Genomic DNA, 14654 nt, shown 5'->3' with positions numbered 1-14654 from the left:
CGCCCAGGGCTCCCAGGGCAAGGGGGAGCAGGGGGAGTGGGGGCCCCTCCCCTGATGACCTCCTGTGTCCTCAGGCTGTGGAGCTGACAGCATTCAAGGCATCAGGTACAGCTCCCACGTCAGGGAGCTCCCCTTTCCCCCTTGGCACCTGGACACCCCCTCAGCCCCCCTGCCCCAGGATGGAGGTGATTCGAGAAGCAAGCACACGTGTCCTCCCCCTTGCGGGCCCTTCCTCTTCCTGGCGTCTGAGAGGCCTCCATGGGGACACTGGGGGCATCAGGATAGCGCAGTGCTCATCGGGAGAGGGTACTTAGGGAACAGGTTTGGGACCTCTTCCCTTCCCAGTGCGGTGCTGCAGGAGGGGCAGGGAGCCCGGAGCCCTCCTTCCCTGGTGCACCCCCTCCGTCTGCCCCCCAGGCCCAGCCTCCCGGGTGTGCCCCTCTCAGCGCCCCTCCCCCGATGCCCTGCGGGCCGCAAGGACTTCCAAACCTGGTGAGAAGCAAGCGCCATCCTTCAGGCTCTGCCCCCAGCGGGACAGCTGATGGGGGCCTGTGGGCAGTGGAGCCAGGCTGGGGCTCCCCCGGGGCCTGCTCAGAGAGGGCTGAGCCTCCGGAGCTCAGCCTAGCCCGGGGGAGCAGAGGGGCCTCTGGCCACTGCCCGCCTGTGTCCGCCCAGGACCCGGTCTAGGAGCCCAGCGGCCCGGCCTCATACCCGGGGGACCTCCCTGTGGGCGCGAGACAGGCCGGTCCGTGCGGCTCCCGCTGGGCGGGGCTCCGGGCTAAAGCCCTGCCTCGGGGACTCCTCTAACCCGGGCACAGGGGAACCCCCGTCCCTCCGAGCAGCCGCAGAGGCTGCGGATGCCGGCCGGGCCCCTCCCCCACCGCGCCATGGGGAGCCCCGAGTCCGTAGGGCCCCGGCTCCCAGCCTGGGCTCCCGCTTCGGCCGAGCAGGCGGGGGGCGCCCCCTCCAGGCCAGCGCGCGGTGGACCCTCCATGGGCCCGACGGCGCCCCGCCCCGCCCCGCCCCGCCCCGCCCCGCCCCCACCCACGGCGCGCCCCGCCCCGCCCCGCCCCACCACGCGCCCCGCCCCCACCCCCGCCCCGCCCCGCCCCCACCCACGGCGCGCCCCGCCCCCGCCCCGCCCCCACCCACGGCGCGCCCCGCCCCGCCCCGCCCCCACCCACGGCGCGCCCCGCCCCCACCCCCGCCCCGCCCCGCCCCGCCCCGCCCCCACCCACGGCGCGCCCCGCCCCCGCCCCGCCCGCGCCCCGCCCCGCCCCCACCCCCGCCGCGCTCCAGTGACGGCGCCTTTGTCTGCGCTGAACGCGCGCGTTGCTAAGGCCGCTCGTAGCAACGGAGCCGCTTCCACCTCGGCCCGCGGCGGCCCCCCCCCAGGCCCCCCCCCAGGCCCCCCCAGGCCCCCGCCCCGCCCAGGCCCCGCGTCCCTCCCTCCCGAGGCGGCGCCGCCCTCCCTGGGAGCCCGGGAAGTCCGCGGGGCGCCCCCCGCTGTTCCTGGAGGGAGACAGTGGGACGGGGGAGCCGGCCTAGGGCCCCGGGCCACAGCCCCCACCCCCAGGGCTCCCCAGCTTCAGCTCCAGTCCCTTCCAGGGCCCCCACCAGGACTCTCTGCTGGCTCAGCCCAACACCTTCCTCCCAGGTTTCTAGCGAGCGCTTGTGGACTTCATGCTCTGCCTGCGTGGGGCCCCCTGAGGGACAGCACGACCCCGTAGGACCACCTGCTGCGTCTGCCAGCCACCTCTGCCTACTTCCAGTGGGACCCCTGCCTTGGAACTGTGCTAGCCCTGCTGTGCCCCACAGCTCAGCACCCCCTAACTTTCCAAGATTGTCCCCCACACCTCCACCCCTGGCCCTTCCTGGCTGCCTTGAAATTCAGAGCCCTGCGGTGGCTCTCCTAATAAGTGGTACCACTGTGACCTGTTCCTTCCTGGGGGTCACCCCAGCCTGGGGAGGGGGACGGGAGGCCAGGCTCCCTGGGAGGAGGGTGGGACAAGAGAAGCTGCCCCTTAGTCTCTGGGAATCAAGACAGCCCTAGTTTCATCAACAGGGTTGGTGCAGCCAACACTTAATGAGCACCTACTGTGTACCTGGCTGGTACTGAGTCCTTGACTCTTAGAGCTGTGGGTCCTCACCTCAGCTCCATGACTATTGTCACCCCCATTATACAGAGGAAGAAGCTGAGGCTCAGAGATATTCTCCCCCGCTGGTGCGGTGAGGGGAAGTCCCCCAGACAAGACTGCTCAGAGAAGGCACCAGGGTAGGTGGGCCTGGCTCCAGGTATGATGGGTCATGCTGCGGGGAGACCCCAACTCAGACTCTGGCTATGGGACAGGGTGCTGCCTGCCACCACTGATTCTAGGGGCTAGGGGCAAGACTCCTGAGTCCAGGTCCCTTCTTAGGGAGAGTTGGCTTCAGGGCTGAGGTGATCGGTGGTGATGACATGTTAGAGGCTGGCACCAGGGTGGGCCTTGAGGTGGAAGCCAGGTGAAGGATGGGCCCAGGGGCCGCTACCACTGTCCTGCCGACCTCATCCTAGCTCAGATGCTGCAGGGGCCAGAGGATGTGAGCATCAGAGCAGCCTCCCTGGAGGAGGCTCACTTGAGTGGAGGTGGGGCGGGGCTGCATGGGAAGCCTGGAGATGGAGCAAGGCACAAGCTGCACCAAGTTCTCTCTGGGACCTCATGTATTGCTTCCCCTCTCCGGAAGCGGCCGATCCATCATGCAAGGACAGGGATCCGGGTATTTCATTCCAGGGGTGGGAGCTGTCGAACCTTCTGAAGCCCATGGGGGACATCAGGCCAATCCCACAGGTGACAAGAGGGGTCAATGCAGTCTTGTGTGGTGGTCGCTGGGCCTCGCACACAGTAAGAATGTCAGCTGTCTTCAGAGAAGGATGTATAGGGGACTGGGGGTGGGAGGTGGCACACAGAACCTGCCCTGTAGACAGGGGGGTGAGGCCTCCAAGACCCCCGGCAGAGTCGGGAAACAGCGGGTTTGGTGGGTGGAGGAGGCAGCAACGGTCCGTCTGCTCTGGGAAGACATAGCGGTGCGGCAGGAAGGAGCAGCAGGCGGTGGATCACCAGATCACCGATCACTGGATCACTGTCACGGTTCCAGAGAACAAGGCACTCAGCCCGGCTGCCTGCTGCTGCGCAGCAACACTGGGAGGCACGAAGCTGGCCCTGAATGGGACAGGCACTTGGTCTCGGCGGCCTCTGACTCCTTCCGCTCGCCTCCGCCCCGGGGAGTTCCTGCCTCCCCACCGACTAACCCTAGGGACTGCAGACTGGCAGGAGGGCGGGAGGGCGGGAGGAGGCATCTCTAGGGCGCCCTCCCCAGGAGTCCTTTCCAGCCCCCCCCCCCCCCCCGCCCCATGCCCTTCCTCCCCACCACCGACTCGCTTTACTCCCAGCCCAAATAACTTGGCTCAGGTCCCCAGACACCTGCCCACAGGCTCCCAACGATTGTCTTAGCTGGGGAAGCCCTGGGCATCCTTCAAAACCCAGTTTGGATGACACCTCTGCTGAGAGGACTTCCTGTCGCCCCAGGGACAGAATCCATCACTTCCTCATCTTATCTGGCTCTTACCTGAGGCTCACACAAGACGACGACCTGACCGACCTGACCGAGAGAGTCCTACGAGACTGGACGCTCCCCAGAGGCAGGAACCAGAGCATCTACTTCACTTCTGAAGGTGCCAGGAGGGAAAGGGACACTTTGCTTTCCATAAAAGCTACTGCCCGGCTGTGTGCCTAGGGATACTTCTCCCCGGGGGGGGGGGGGCATCTTTTTTCTAATGTGCATAAAGGCCTGAGTGGACCAGGCCTGGCCCCAGGGGTGAGCTAGTCGGGCGGGTGGGGACACGGAGGTTGGCATGCCGCTTCTCAGCGTGTGACCTTGGACGGGCCACTTCACCTCTCTGGACCTCGGTTTCCTCATCTGTAACCTGGAGCTGCCAACTACCGAAGCAGTTGGGAAGCAGATGGGACAAAATGAGACCAAGCCGGCGAAGGGCCGAGAAGCCGCGCTCCAGAAATCGGCCGTGCTCGCTGCTGCCACCCGGCGGAGGGAGGCGGGAGAACCGGCGAGCGGGCGGCCCGGGCCGTCAGGAGGAGGGAAGCGCCGAGGCTCCGAGGCCAGCACGACCCAGGTTGGAATCTGCCCCTGCAGGCCACTGGCTGCCAAGTGTCTCTCCCGGATTAGAACCCCGACCTGACAGGGCTGTTGTCGGGACAGGAACGTGACGCGTGGCGCACAGGAGGTGCTCATACAGCGACTGTCCCTTCGGCCCAAGACCGACACGCATGGCCAGGGGGGACTCAGGCTGAGGCCCAGGAAGACCCACGCATCTCCCAGGCCTCCTGGGTATGGCGAGGTCCCAGGGATGGTGTGGGACCCAAGAGCTCCCCATCAGGACCTGGTGTAGCCCCACTCTGGCCCCAAGTGTTGAGCCAAAACTTATCCGTTGCCTCCATCCCAATCACAGCATTTCCCCACCCTAGACACCGCCCCCCCCCCCCCCCCCCCCCCCCGCGGCCCAAACCCATCTTGGAGTTTCTGCCTTGGCCCCAGAATGTACATAGGCAAAGGTAGCTGGAAACTAATTGCAAAATTTATTCTAGGGCTGCAGGGGCTGGGAGATTCTTAAGGGCACTTCTCATTTTGGGGTCATGGGCCTCTGGCCTTGGCAGGGGCACACACTTCAGAGGGCAGGGGTGGGGACCGAGACAGGGTGCTGGAAGGCAAGGAGGCATGGATGCCCAGTCACCTCCAACTGGACAGGCTCAGCACAAGCTGTAATGGCAACGTGAAAGCAGGAGAGACAGGAACGCCCAGGCCAGGGGAGAAAGGACAGCCAAGGCCCCTCCCTAGTGCCTGGGCCTGGAACGTGTTTTTCAGGACACGGGGCAGAGGAGACCAGGGAGCTGAAACCCAGCTTCCAAGCTTTGCAGCCAGGAACCCAAGGGGACCGGGCTAATGAGGGAGGGGCCTCTCAGCAATCTCCCCCATCTGGAGACCCCATACACCCTCCTCAAGGTCACCCATACTCCCACACACAGAGACTCTCAGACCAGCAGGGCACCCTGCTATTCCTTTAAGGAGGGGTAATCAACAACTCTTCTCTGGATTGAAACAATGGTCCAGCACCACCCTTGGGGTACTTGGCATGCAGGTGTTTGGTGAGAAACCATGGGCTGTACCTGGTGCTAAGCCCCAAGTCCCAGCCTCAATCCTCAAATCCATCCCCTGCCCCTCCCCCCACATATACACCTTTCAGAAAGTATCTAGATTACTAGATTAAAAAACAAACCCCACAAACCCACAAACCTCTTGACTACAGCCTTGCAGATACTACCAGCCTGGGCTGGCCGACTGTGGGTGCGGCTAGAATGTTCTAGCTCCCTGGTGGGAGAGGGATAGAAAGCTGATTGCAGTGAGATTCTTTTCAGATAGCATGTCAGAGTTCTCCCCTGCACAAGTCAGATGGGGTAGAAGGGCTGGGGGAGGTCTTTGTCCTAACCCTCCCCCCAGTGTCCTCTGGGCCCCACAGTGCATGATCAATTTTGCAAACTCAGTTACCCCTAGTTAACAAAACAGAGGGCTTCCCTCCTGGTCTCTGGGAGGGGGTTCCGGAGACCCCCTCTCCTCCCCCAGTTGATGCCCGCTCAGCCTCTCTGCTTCTGTTTCCCGGAGAGGGGAGAGACAACTTCTGACCTGAGGGACATTGAGGCCCACCAGGGAATCCCGAACCTCCTCCCTGGATATGTGCTCCAGACTCCAGGACAGACAGCTGGGTGCAAGGGGAGGGGGAGGGGATGGTTAGCAGCCGCCTTCTTGGGGCACTCTGAGTAGCAAGCAAGTGCCAGTGGGGCCACCCTCCCTCAGCCAGGCCCTGTCCACCCTCACCCACCTTCCCAAACACAGGGCTTCAGACAGCTCAGGGGCAGGGGCTTACAGGGTGGGGCTCCTGGATCGGCATAATAAAATCAAACATCTGGAGGGCCTTGGGGGTGGCTGCAACCCCCACCCTGGCCCCGGTCCCGGCCCCACCCAGCCCAGGCTCAAGTCTGCTTGGCTTGCAGCATCTCGATGAGCAGGTTGTTGCGGGGCATCTCGTTGCCCAGATGCTTGTGGTACAGGTATTCCTTGGCCTGCATGCTCAGTGCCCGCACCTCCACCAGGCACAGCAGCAGCTGCTGGAACTTGTCCCCGCAATGCGGGTAGTGGCACAGGGTGTAATCAAGCAAGGCGGCATTGGCCTTCTCCTGAGCATCTTTTACCAGGCTGTGGTTATTCAGGAACTTCACGTCTGCAAAGGGAGGAGCTCTGTCACGATCGACAGCCCATCACACCATCAGTGGTCACTGGCAACGCCAACGTCCCTATAAGCACCGAAGATAGGGGCGGGGCGCTGCCAATGTCAACAACACAACCAGTCCTCCCACCGCCACCATAGCACCATCACCATGGCTGAGGAACACTGCCAGCAGCATCAATCACCGAGATTGACAGCCCCGTGTCCCTCCCAAATGTGGCCACTTCCACCACCATCAACCAAACCACAATCACATGTCACCATCATTACTGCCGCTATCACCATCACACTGGTCACAATGAGTAACTCCATCGTCTCCAAAACCATGCCAACCTCACCACGTATGTCCCTGGGCATGTGATTCAGCTTCTCAATTTCCTGCAAAATGGTGACAATGGTGACGTGGTTTATTACCTTTGCAGGTCTGTTCAGATCACCCGATGTAAGTCACCAGACTGTCGGGAGAATTCAGAGACTTGGCAGGTGGAAAGTGCTCAGAGAACAGTGTCTGGCACATAAGAAGACCAGTGTGTCACCATTATTACCCCTACTCTCAACACTCAGGTCTTGATCTCATGGTCATGAGTTCAAGCCCCACACTGAGCTCCATGCTGGGCATGGAACCTACTTAAAAAAACAAAAACAAAAAACTTGTCCTGTTGCCGTCATCCCCGTGGCGGTCAGCAGCAGCACCATCACCAGACGAGGCCCACTGTGATTACAAAGGTCCTATGTCCCAACTGCCAGGCACAGGCGCTGGTGACCCTATTCTAGAGACCGACAGGCACTCCTTTGGTCTACCCTGCAACCAATCAAGAGCCTTCCAGTACCCCAAAGAGATTGTCCCCTGGAGCCATGGGGCACACAGATGTTCACTGCAGCACCATTTATGGAGGTGTACCCCAGGGAGTCCCACGCGGTGGACACAAGTAATGGAGCAGACATGACACAGAGCAGATGGACAGATCTTTAAAAGCATAGAGCAAAGTGGAAAAAAAAAAAAAAAACAGAAAAGGAAGAGCCAGGATGAGATCTACAAGGCAAAGCCGTCTACATAAATTAAAACTGCTGGCACAGAAGCATGCGTGTTATGTAAGAACAGGGACAAACAAGGAATCCAAGTTAAACCTTCATGTTTGAAAGTGAAGTTAAAATGGTGGCCTGTGGGAGGGACAGGAGGGCAGGCAGCTCTGCGTGGACCAGTGGTCAACTGTGCCAGGGACAGAGGAGTATAACCAAGGCCTCCTGCATACCCAGTGGTGGTCCAGTGAACACGCCAAAAATAAAACATCTGTGGGGTGAGGCTGATTGGGGTTCAAATCCCAGTCCCACCATTTAGGGGCAGTGGCTTTGTGCTCTGTCCCCTCCTGAGCTGCAAGGCGCTCTTCCTCTATGAAAGGGGCGTGCCACCTTGCAGGGGTAAGAGCTTGGGTGCCGGCACTCGCACCCAGGGGCGCCTAGAAAGGGTCCATTTCTTGTCACTCTAGTCCTCATCGCTGCTTGGCAGGTCTCCCTCAGCTCCTGGGCAGCACCTCTAGCTGGTGCCCAGCACAGCGGCCGAGGTTCGACAGGAATCCACAGAATTGGTACCCCATCCCCAAATCCAGCCTGGCTGGCCTGCGATACAACACCCAGGGGTTGGAAAGTGGTCATCCATCCACTTCCTCTCTGCCCCCATCCCCACCAGCCAGCCCTGTGGCTGCGGGGGAGTCTGGAGCCTAGCATGTGCAGTCCTTGGCCCTTCTAATCCCTCTTAACACCCCCTGCGCCAGGAGGGCTTGATGCTCCTGGCAACCCTGATCCCCAGCCGCCCCCAGTGCGCCTGCTGAGGCCTGTGTTGTCCAAAGTTGGATTTAGGGAAACCCGAGCTGGTCCCAAGGCGTATGGCAGGATCTGGCCCCAGTCCTCCACACAGCATCCCCCTCGCAGGCCCCCTCAACCTCCCTTCAATAAGGGAGTCAGGGTTATTTTTTTCCTCACCTCCCCAAGATCATCATTTGCCCATAAGACACCTTCATGCCAATTAAAAAGAAGTTCCCCTTTGTCCACAGAGAGAGTATGGCAAGAGGCATTCAAGCTGGATTTCAGCCCCTATTCAAGCTGGATTTCAGTCCCTTGTGCAGTGAACAACCTGTTCAACGGTACATTGCAGCCTTCCTCCTTAGCCTGGACTACTCCAGACACACTCAAAGGTCATGGGGAAGGCCCCACTCTCTCCGAAGCTGAACTCCTAGGCACAGGAGGTGACTACGGGCCCCATCCCCGTCCCAACCTCTTTTCATCCCATAAGGTCCTGTCTACCTTCACCTCCCACCCCCACTTGCCCATCCCCACCTCCTCCCCCACCCACCCCAGGCTGGGCAATGCTCCTGACACTGTCTTCCAACAATTCACAGTAGGAGGCTGGGGGTCCAGAGAAGGACAGGGCTCCGCTGAAGGCCACACAGCAGTAAGGGGGCCCAGAGGAAAGAGCTGGCGGGGGAGGAGGTTGGGCTGGGATGCTGCAGTAGAGGCAGGAGTGGGAGTGTCCCGGAGCCTCGGCTTTACCAGGATTTACTGTTCTCCTCACCGCAGGGTACCAGGGACAATGGGGTGGAGTTCAGGGGGTGGGTGCGGCACAAGGACAGCTCTCAGGGCCGCGCTCTCTGCAGACGAGCCCCCCAGCGTCCCTGCGTGGTGGGCTACAGGCCTGGGAGAAGCAGCACCGAGCGGTGAGCCCCAGTGACTGTAACACAAGTGCTCCCCGTCTCCCAGGCACCCGCCGGGCACTGGGCGCTCGCTCGGCTAATGCCCACAGACACCCAAGCAGGGAGGAAAGGGCGCCCCTGAGCGCGGAGACAGTGGGGTGTGCCGAGGACACCCAACAGATGACAGAGTCTCGATTCAACCCCAGGTCTCCTGGCTCCAAAGCCCGACGGGTCAAGCTTGGACATGGATTCCGAGAGCCAGGACGTGAAAACTTCGTTTCTTCCAATCCAGGGGTCCTGCCCCAGGGCCCCCCGCTGGGAGCCTAGGTTTCTGAGGCTACTCTGGGCTTCAGACTCCTCTTCCTCCTTACCCTGGAGGAGACCACTGTCAAGTTGTGCTCCTTTTCCTGCCTACCCGCACCCCCTCTACGGGGACCGTCGTGAAGATATTGTGGGGTAACAGGTGTAACAGAGCCAACATCCCACTGCTCACCAGGCCTTTCTTCATTGGACGCAGGAGCAGGGGGTCATACAAACCCGGCGGTTCTCCCTTCAAATGCCAGGGGTTCGAATCCCAGCTCCACCACCAACTGGGTGATCCTGGGCAAGGCCCTTCCCCTGAGCCCTTTACTGTCATCCGCAATACAGGGGCGAATGCATCTCCACCCTCACGGGCGCCCGAGAGCCGGACCTAATCTGCGCACCCAGCCCTGGGCCCCTGGACGCCGCAGCTCGGAGACGGGCACCGGGGAGAAAAGCCTGGAGTGCCCCCCACCCCCAGCCCGCTCAGCTCCAGCAGTCCTGGAGGGGGGAGGCGGGAGAGGGCTGGAGATGGCACCCCCGCCTCGGAGAGCAGCCTGCCAGCGCTGCGGAGCTGGGGGCCCCCAGGTTCTCAGAAAAGCCCCCTTTTCACGGTTTAATTGAATATTTGAATAATCCTTTCATTCCAGCGAGGCATAAAGAATGTTGTCCCAATAGCGGTGACTCAGGCAGGCGCCCCCGCGCACAATGGCCCCTCGAGTGGGGCTGCTATTCAGGCCGCCTTTTGTTGGCGCGGAGCAGTGGGTAAATTGCAAACGCTTAAGGGAATGCTACGGCGGCAGCCTCAATGGGAGTCAGGAAATCGAATGTTAGGTCAATCCATTAAGCTTCGATTAAGTCCTCGGCGGAACAATGCCAGCCGGGCCCATCTTCATAAACACCGCGATTGCCAGGAGAGAGGCACTAATTTTAATTAAACCTCCTTACCTGCCTCCACGCCTGCCGGAGACGGCTATTTAGACGCCAAATGGCATCCTTCTGCGGAGGCAGGCGGGAAGGAGGCGCTGAGGGGGCTGCGGGCAATGGGGTGGGGTGCAGTGGGGAGGCGGCTGTCACAGGAGATCCAGCGGCCTGGCCCAGGGAGGTGCCCCTAGGGTGATGGCCAGGGCGCCGGCGGCTGGAGGTCTAAGGGCAAGTGGCCATCCCTCTCTGGCTCCAGGTCCCTCGGGGACCTATCCCTGGGCCCTCGGGCTGGGGAACATGGGAGAGGCTCTCCCCTGCCACCTTCCAGACTCTGGGCAGCTCTTCCCCTTCATCTCGCCCAAACTTGTCCACTTCACTCCAGCCCCAGGACTCTGGGCTGCCGCCTGCCGCCTGCCGCCTGCCATCCTTCTCTCATGCTGCCGCTGGGAGGACCTTGCTAGAATGCAAATTCGATCATGTTACTCCAGTTGAAAAGCCTTCCCAAGGGAAGGGTCAAGGTCCTTGGCCTGGCATTTGAGGCCTTACAGCTCAGTCCCTGCCTGCCTACCTCCCAGCACCCGTCCACCTACTCCCTGCCCCACAACCACACCGAACTTCCAGGATTCCCCATCCCTTCGCACACCCCTTCGCTGCTGCTCGCTTTGTTTCACCTAGAACACTCCTACTCGGACTGCAAGGCCCAGCTCAGCCCAGTCCTTCTCCAAGAAGCCTTCCTTGATATCTGAGGTGTGGGTGGTTTCTTTCCTTTGGCCCAACCCTGATCACACTGGACTGCTCAGGCTCCTCCTGGAACTCGGAACCTGGAACCTGGAACCTAGAACCTGGAACCTGTCCGCCAACAGCCTATTTGGCTCACCTGGCATCCTCCCCTACTGTTCTCCCAGGAGCTCAGGCAGGCCCAGGCACCGGGCCCTCTCCTCCTCCCCTCGTGGACTCAGCCTCACTAGAGTTAGTTTCTGACCTGCTGGCTGGGCGCTCCCCCACCCACCTCAGCCAGACCCACAGCCCTGTGACAAGGCACTGTGCCAGACACAGCAGCCATAGACATGGAGACTGACAGGTTCATTCATTCACTTCATTCATTCATTTGCTCACTGATCGTAATGAGGGTTAGAAGGAAAACAATACCGATGTACATTCCAAGAGGCCAGGCCCCACACTGACACCGGGGGGATTCCCTCATGAAATCCTCATAGCAAACTAAGGATTATTTTGATGATCATCTTCCAGATGGGAAAATAGAGGCTCTTGGAGAGAGGGGAGGGACTTGCTCTAGGACACACAGTCCAGATTTAGAATCCAGGTGGTCCATCCCTAGTCCGCATTCCTGACTACTGTTCCGCCCTGCCTCGCAGGTGTACACACATGCATACATACATGCTCACTCTCCCTCCTGCATCCCACCCTCCAGCCTATGCCAGCCAAGCACTGGAGATAGCCCCTGCCTCAGGCCCCCAGCTGCCCACTCTGGAGAACATAATGAAGACTAGTGAGAAGGAGGGGCCGGCACTCAGGCTTTTGAGCGTGGCCACTCACCCTGGCCAGACCGGGAGAAGAGGGCCGGGCTCTGCTTTGCCGTCCTTACACTCCATACAAGGAGGAGCCCTGGATTTATGGCCTGGTGAGGGCCAGAGGTGTGCTGACCCTGGCAGTCCCCAGCACCCAGGACCCTGTTGGGAAGAGAGGCGGGGGCTGCAGGGGTATGCCTCGGGCCCTAGGGGGGTCTGGAAAGCCAAGACCTGGCACCCGCTTCACAGGGAGGCCTGGCCAAGAAGACTGGTGGCTGGCAGCCCACCATCCACCCACCCCTCCTCTAGACCTCCTGAAGGCCTCTTGATGGTGGTCGGGTCAAGAACTATTGCTTCACACATCACCCAGACCACCACAGACACCACACTCCTAATTCTATACGCGCTCCAAATCTCTCCTATCTCCAAATCTCCTCTAACTCTCCGATTACAGATCCTTTATACAACACGATGTGTAAGAAGCCGCCAGCCCATGAGAGTTCATAGCCTGCACGTGCGTGAAAACAAAGGCACCGACGCAAAGGCACAAAGATTCACAGAACTCCTGGAGTCTCCACACCCCAAACCGCACACAACCACTGGCCAAAGCCAGTTCCCAGAGCTTGGCAGCTCACAAAGACCAGGGGAGCCACCAGAGGCCAGAAGGAACGGCATCTCCCCCAGCTGCAGCCAGCCTGGCCCGGGCCCCCGAGGCCCCTCCACAGGCTCCAGGCCACCGCTCCTAACTGGCTGCCCTGGATTCTGCCCCCGCCCCGCACCATGGTTGTCCCCTACCAAGCCCTGCAGCCTTGCACAGAAGCCCTCCAGCTACCAGGCTGCGGGGCCAGAGTCAGGAGACCAGCCCCTGTGGCCATAGCCCGAGGACTGGGCTTCCCACAAGCCACACTTCATCAGTTACCCCTCTCTGCCCAGCTCTCCCCACCCTTGGGCAGGCACTCCCTTGCCAGACTGGGGCTATGATGTCAGCAGCCACCAAGATGACATCTGAATCCTGCCCCCTGTTCTGACCTTCCATCCCATCCGCACTTCTGCTGGAAGATATATCCCTCCCGCAAACTCCTACTCCTCTTCCAAGACCCCATTCAAAATTCCCTCTTCCAGGAAGCCTTCCAGGCAGAGCCCTTGCTCCCCACTCTGGGTTCCCCATCTCTCTGTCCCCGCCCCTGATGAAGGCCTCTACTGGGCTGGGAGCCACCTGACAGCAGGGGCTCGTCTGTGTTCACAGCGTTGCTGGACACAGCCAGGAGGCACCGGAGGTGGCTTGCTAGGTGAGGGAGGACAGGAGGCCGGCCGGGGAGAGCCCCGAGGAGGGTGGAGGCTGCGGGGTCAGGAGGGCAATGAGAGGGAGACCCCCGGCTCGGGGGCTGCCACCTCCCTGGGTTACTTTCCTCTTTAGCACTCATCACAGGATTCTAGGCCATGCGTGTCGGTAATCATTTCATCCATCTCTATAGCCGACTAATGACATCATGCTTGTCTTTCTCCTGAGAGAAGGTCAGCTCCATGACAATCCAGGTGTGGGACTTATCCTGTTTGCCTTGTGTCTCTAGGGCCTTGCAGAGCACAGATGCTCAGTAAGAGGTTGTAGAGTGAATACATGAGTGAGTGAACAAATGAATGGGTAAAGGTTCTGGGCCCCCCCCCCCCACCATCTCCTCAAGCAGGGAACCGGGAAAACAGGGCCCCCAGGATAGGAGCCAGGGAACAGAGAGCCTGAAACCCCACAGGTGTCTGTCTAGAGGTGGCCTGGGCGCTCTTTTAGGGCTTCCAGCCAGGAATTGACCAAATTATCAGGAGTCCTTGTCCCACAAAGGGCAAATCTTAGGCACTGTCTTGGTCGTCTGTACTCCCAAACCGAGAAACTGAGGCCCCGAGAGGAAACAGCTTCCATTTGAAGAGCCAGGCCTGGGCCAGGTCCCTTTAGACCCTTACTCATCGTAGGAGGGGTCCCTGCGCCACCAAAGCCCCCACCCTAGGGCAGAACCTCACGTCAGCCTCTGGGTGCCGGGCCCGCCACCCACCTTGCCCCCTCGCCGCCCCAGGCCGGGCCAGGCCCACTCACCGAGGCTGAAGAGGATGAGGAATTTGAGGCAGACAAACTCCTGGCGGTCCAGCTGCAGAGCGTGCAGCTGCAGCACCAGCTCCTGCGCCCGCAGGACCAGGCTGTGCAGCAGGGAGCCCGCCTGGGCCGCCACCGTGCTCATCTCCACCTGCACAGGCGGATGTCAGGGTCAGGGAGCACCCAGCAGAGGGCCCGGAGTGGGGGGGTCAGGGGCTGGGGGTTGGGGTGCCCATCCTTGGAGCTGCACCAGATGGGGGCAGCATCTCCTCACACCCCAGAAACCCTCCAAACCCCACAGCATGGGCCCCACATGCTCAGAGCTCCTTATGCTCGGTGGTACAAGTGGCTTTTGCATTTTGTGTGGTACAGGGAGCAAACACCACGTCATGCTGGGTGTTGTGGAGCAGGGTCGGGGCAGGTGTGCCTGGACATACATGGACACAGCCACATGACTGCCCAGGTCCCCACACACCCACACGTGGACACTCAGACTGAGGATGCGGTCACACCTCGGCTCACATTCACACACACTCATAGGGCAGTCCACCCATTTCATAACGTGAACGCACGTACACACACGCCCTCATATGGTCATATCACAAGGTAATGGGACAGGCACCCATGTATGAGTTCCCACACAAGGTGGCAGGGAGATCTCACCACCACACACTTACAATGTGTGGAGATATCTGTACAATAAAATACAGGTATGCACATGCACACACACACACACACACACACACAGGACATCCCCATGGTCTCGGAGACTCCAGCCTGCGTGATGACATAGGCCAATA

The 14654-nt window shown here is 60.8% G+C and overlaps 1 protein-coding gene and 1 long non-coding RNA gene across 4 annotated transcripts in view; one reads left to right on the top strand and one right to left on the bottom strand.

Moving 5' to 3' along the window:
- The first annotated feature begins 1420 nt into the window (after window positions 1–1420).
- Window positions 1421–14017, top strand: LOC112677186 (uncharacterized). Its single transcript, XR_007413297.1, has 9 exons — window positions 1421–1922; window positions 2187–2275; window positions 3567–3712; window positions 3971–4168; window positions 4255–4383; window positions 6757–8577; window positions 9228–11326; window positions 11678–11887; window positions 12229–14017. It is a non-coding gene; the product is annotated as an uncharacterized LOC112677186 (long non-coding RNA).
- The window catches only part of NR5A1 (nuclear receptor subfamily 5 group A member 1), a 24899-nt gene continuing 14853 nt past the window's right edge, over window positions 4609–14654 (bottom strand). For all 3 annotated transcript variants that reach the window (XM_025475102.3, XM_025475103.3, XM_025475104.3), the window contains 2 exons: window positions 13858–14005; window positions 4609–6328 (listed from right to left, as the gene is read on the bottom strand). In XM_025475102.3, coding sequence (XP_025330887.1) covers window positions 6081–6328; window positions 13858–14005 — 396 coding nt within the window. In that variant the 3' untranslated portion in view covers window positions 4609–6080. The remainder of the gene's footprint in view (window positions 6329–13857; window positions 14006–14654) is intronic.

Source organism: Canis lupus, chromosome 9 (genome assembly GCF_003254725.2).
Source record: "Canis lupus dingo isolate Sandy chromosome 9, ASM325472v2, whole genome shotgun sequence".
In the NCBI taxonomy this organism is placed as follows: Eukaryota; Metazoa; Chordata; class Mammalia; order Carnivora; family Canidae; genus Canis; species Canis lupus.
This window is presented reverse-complemented; position numbering and strand designations above follow the sequence as displayed.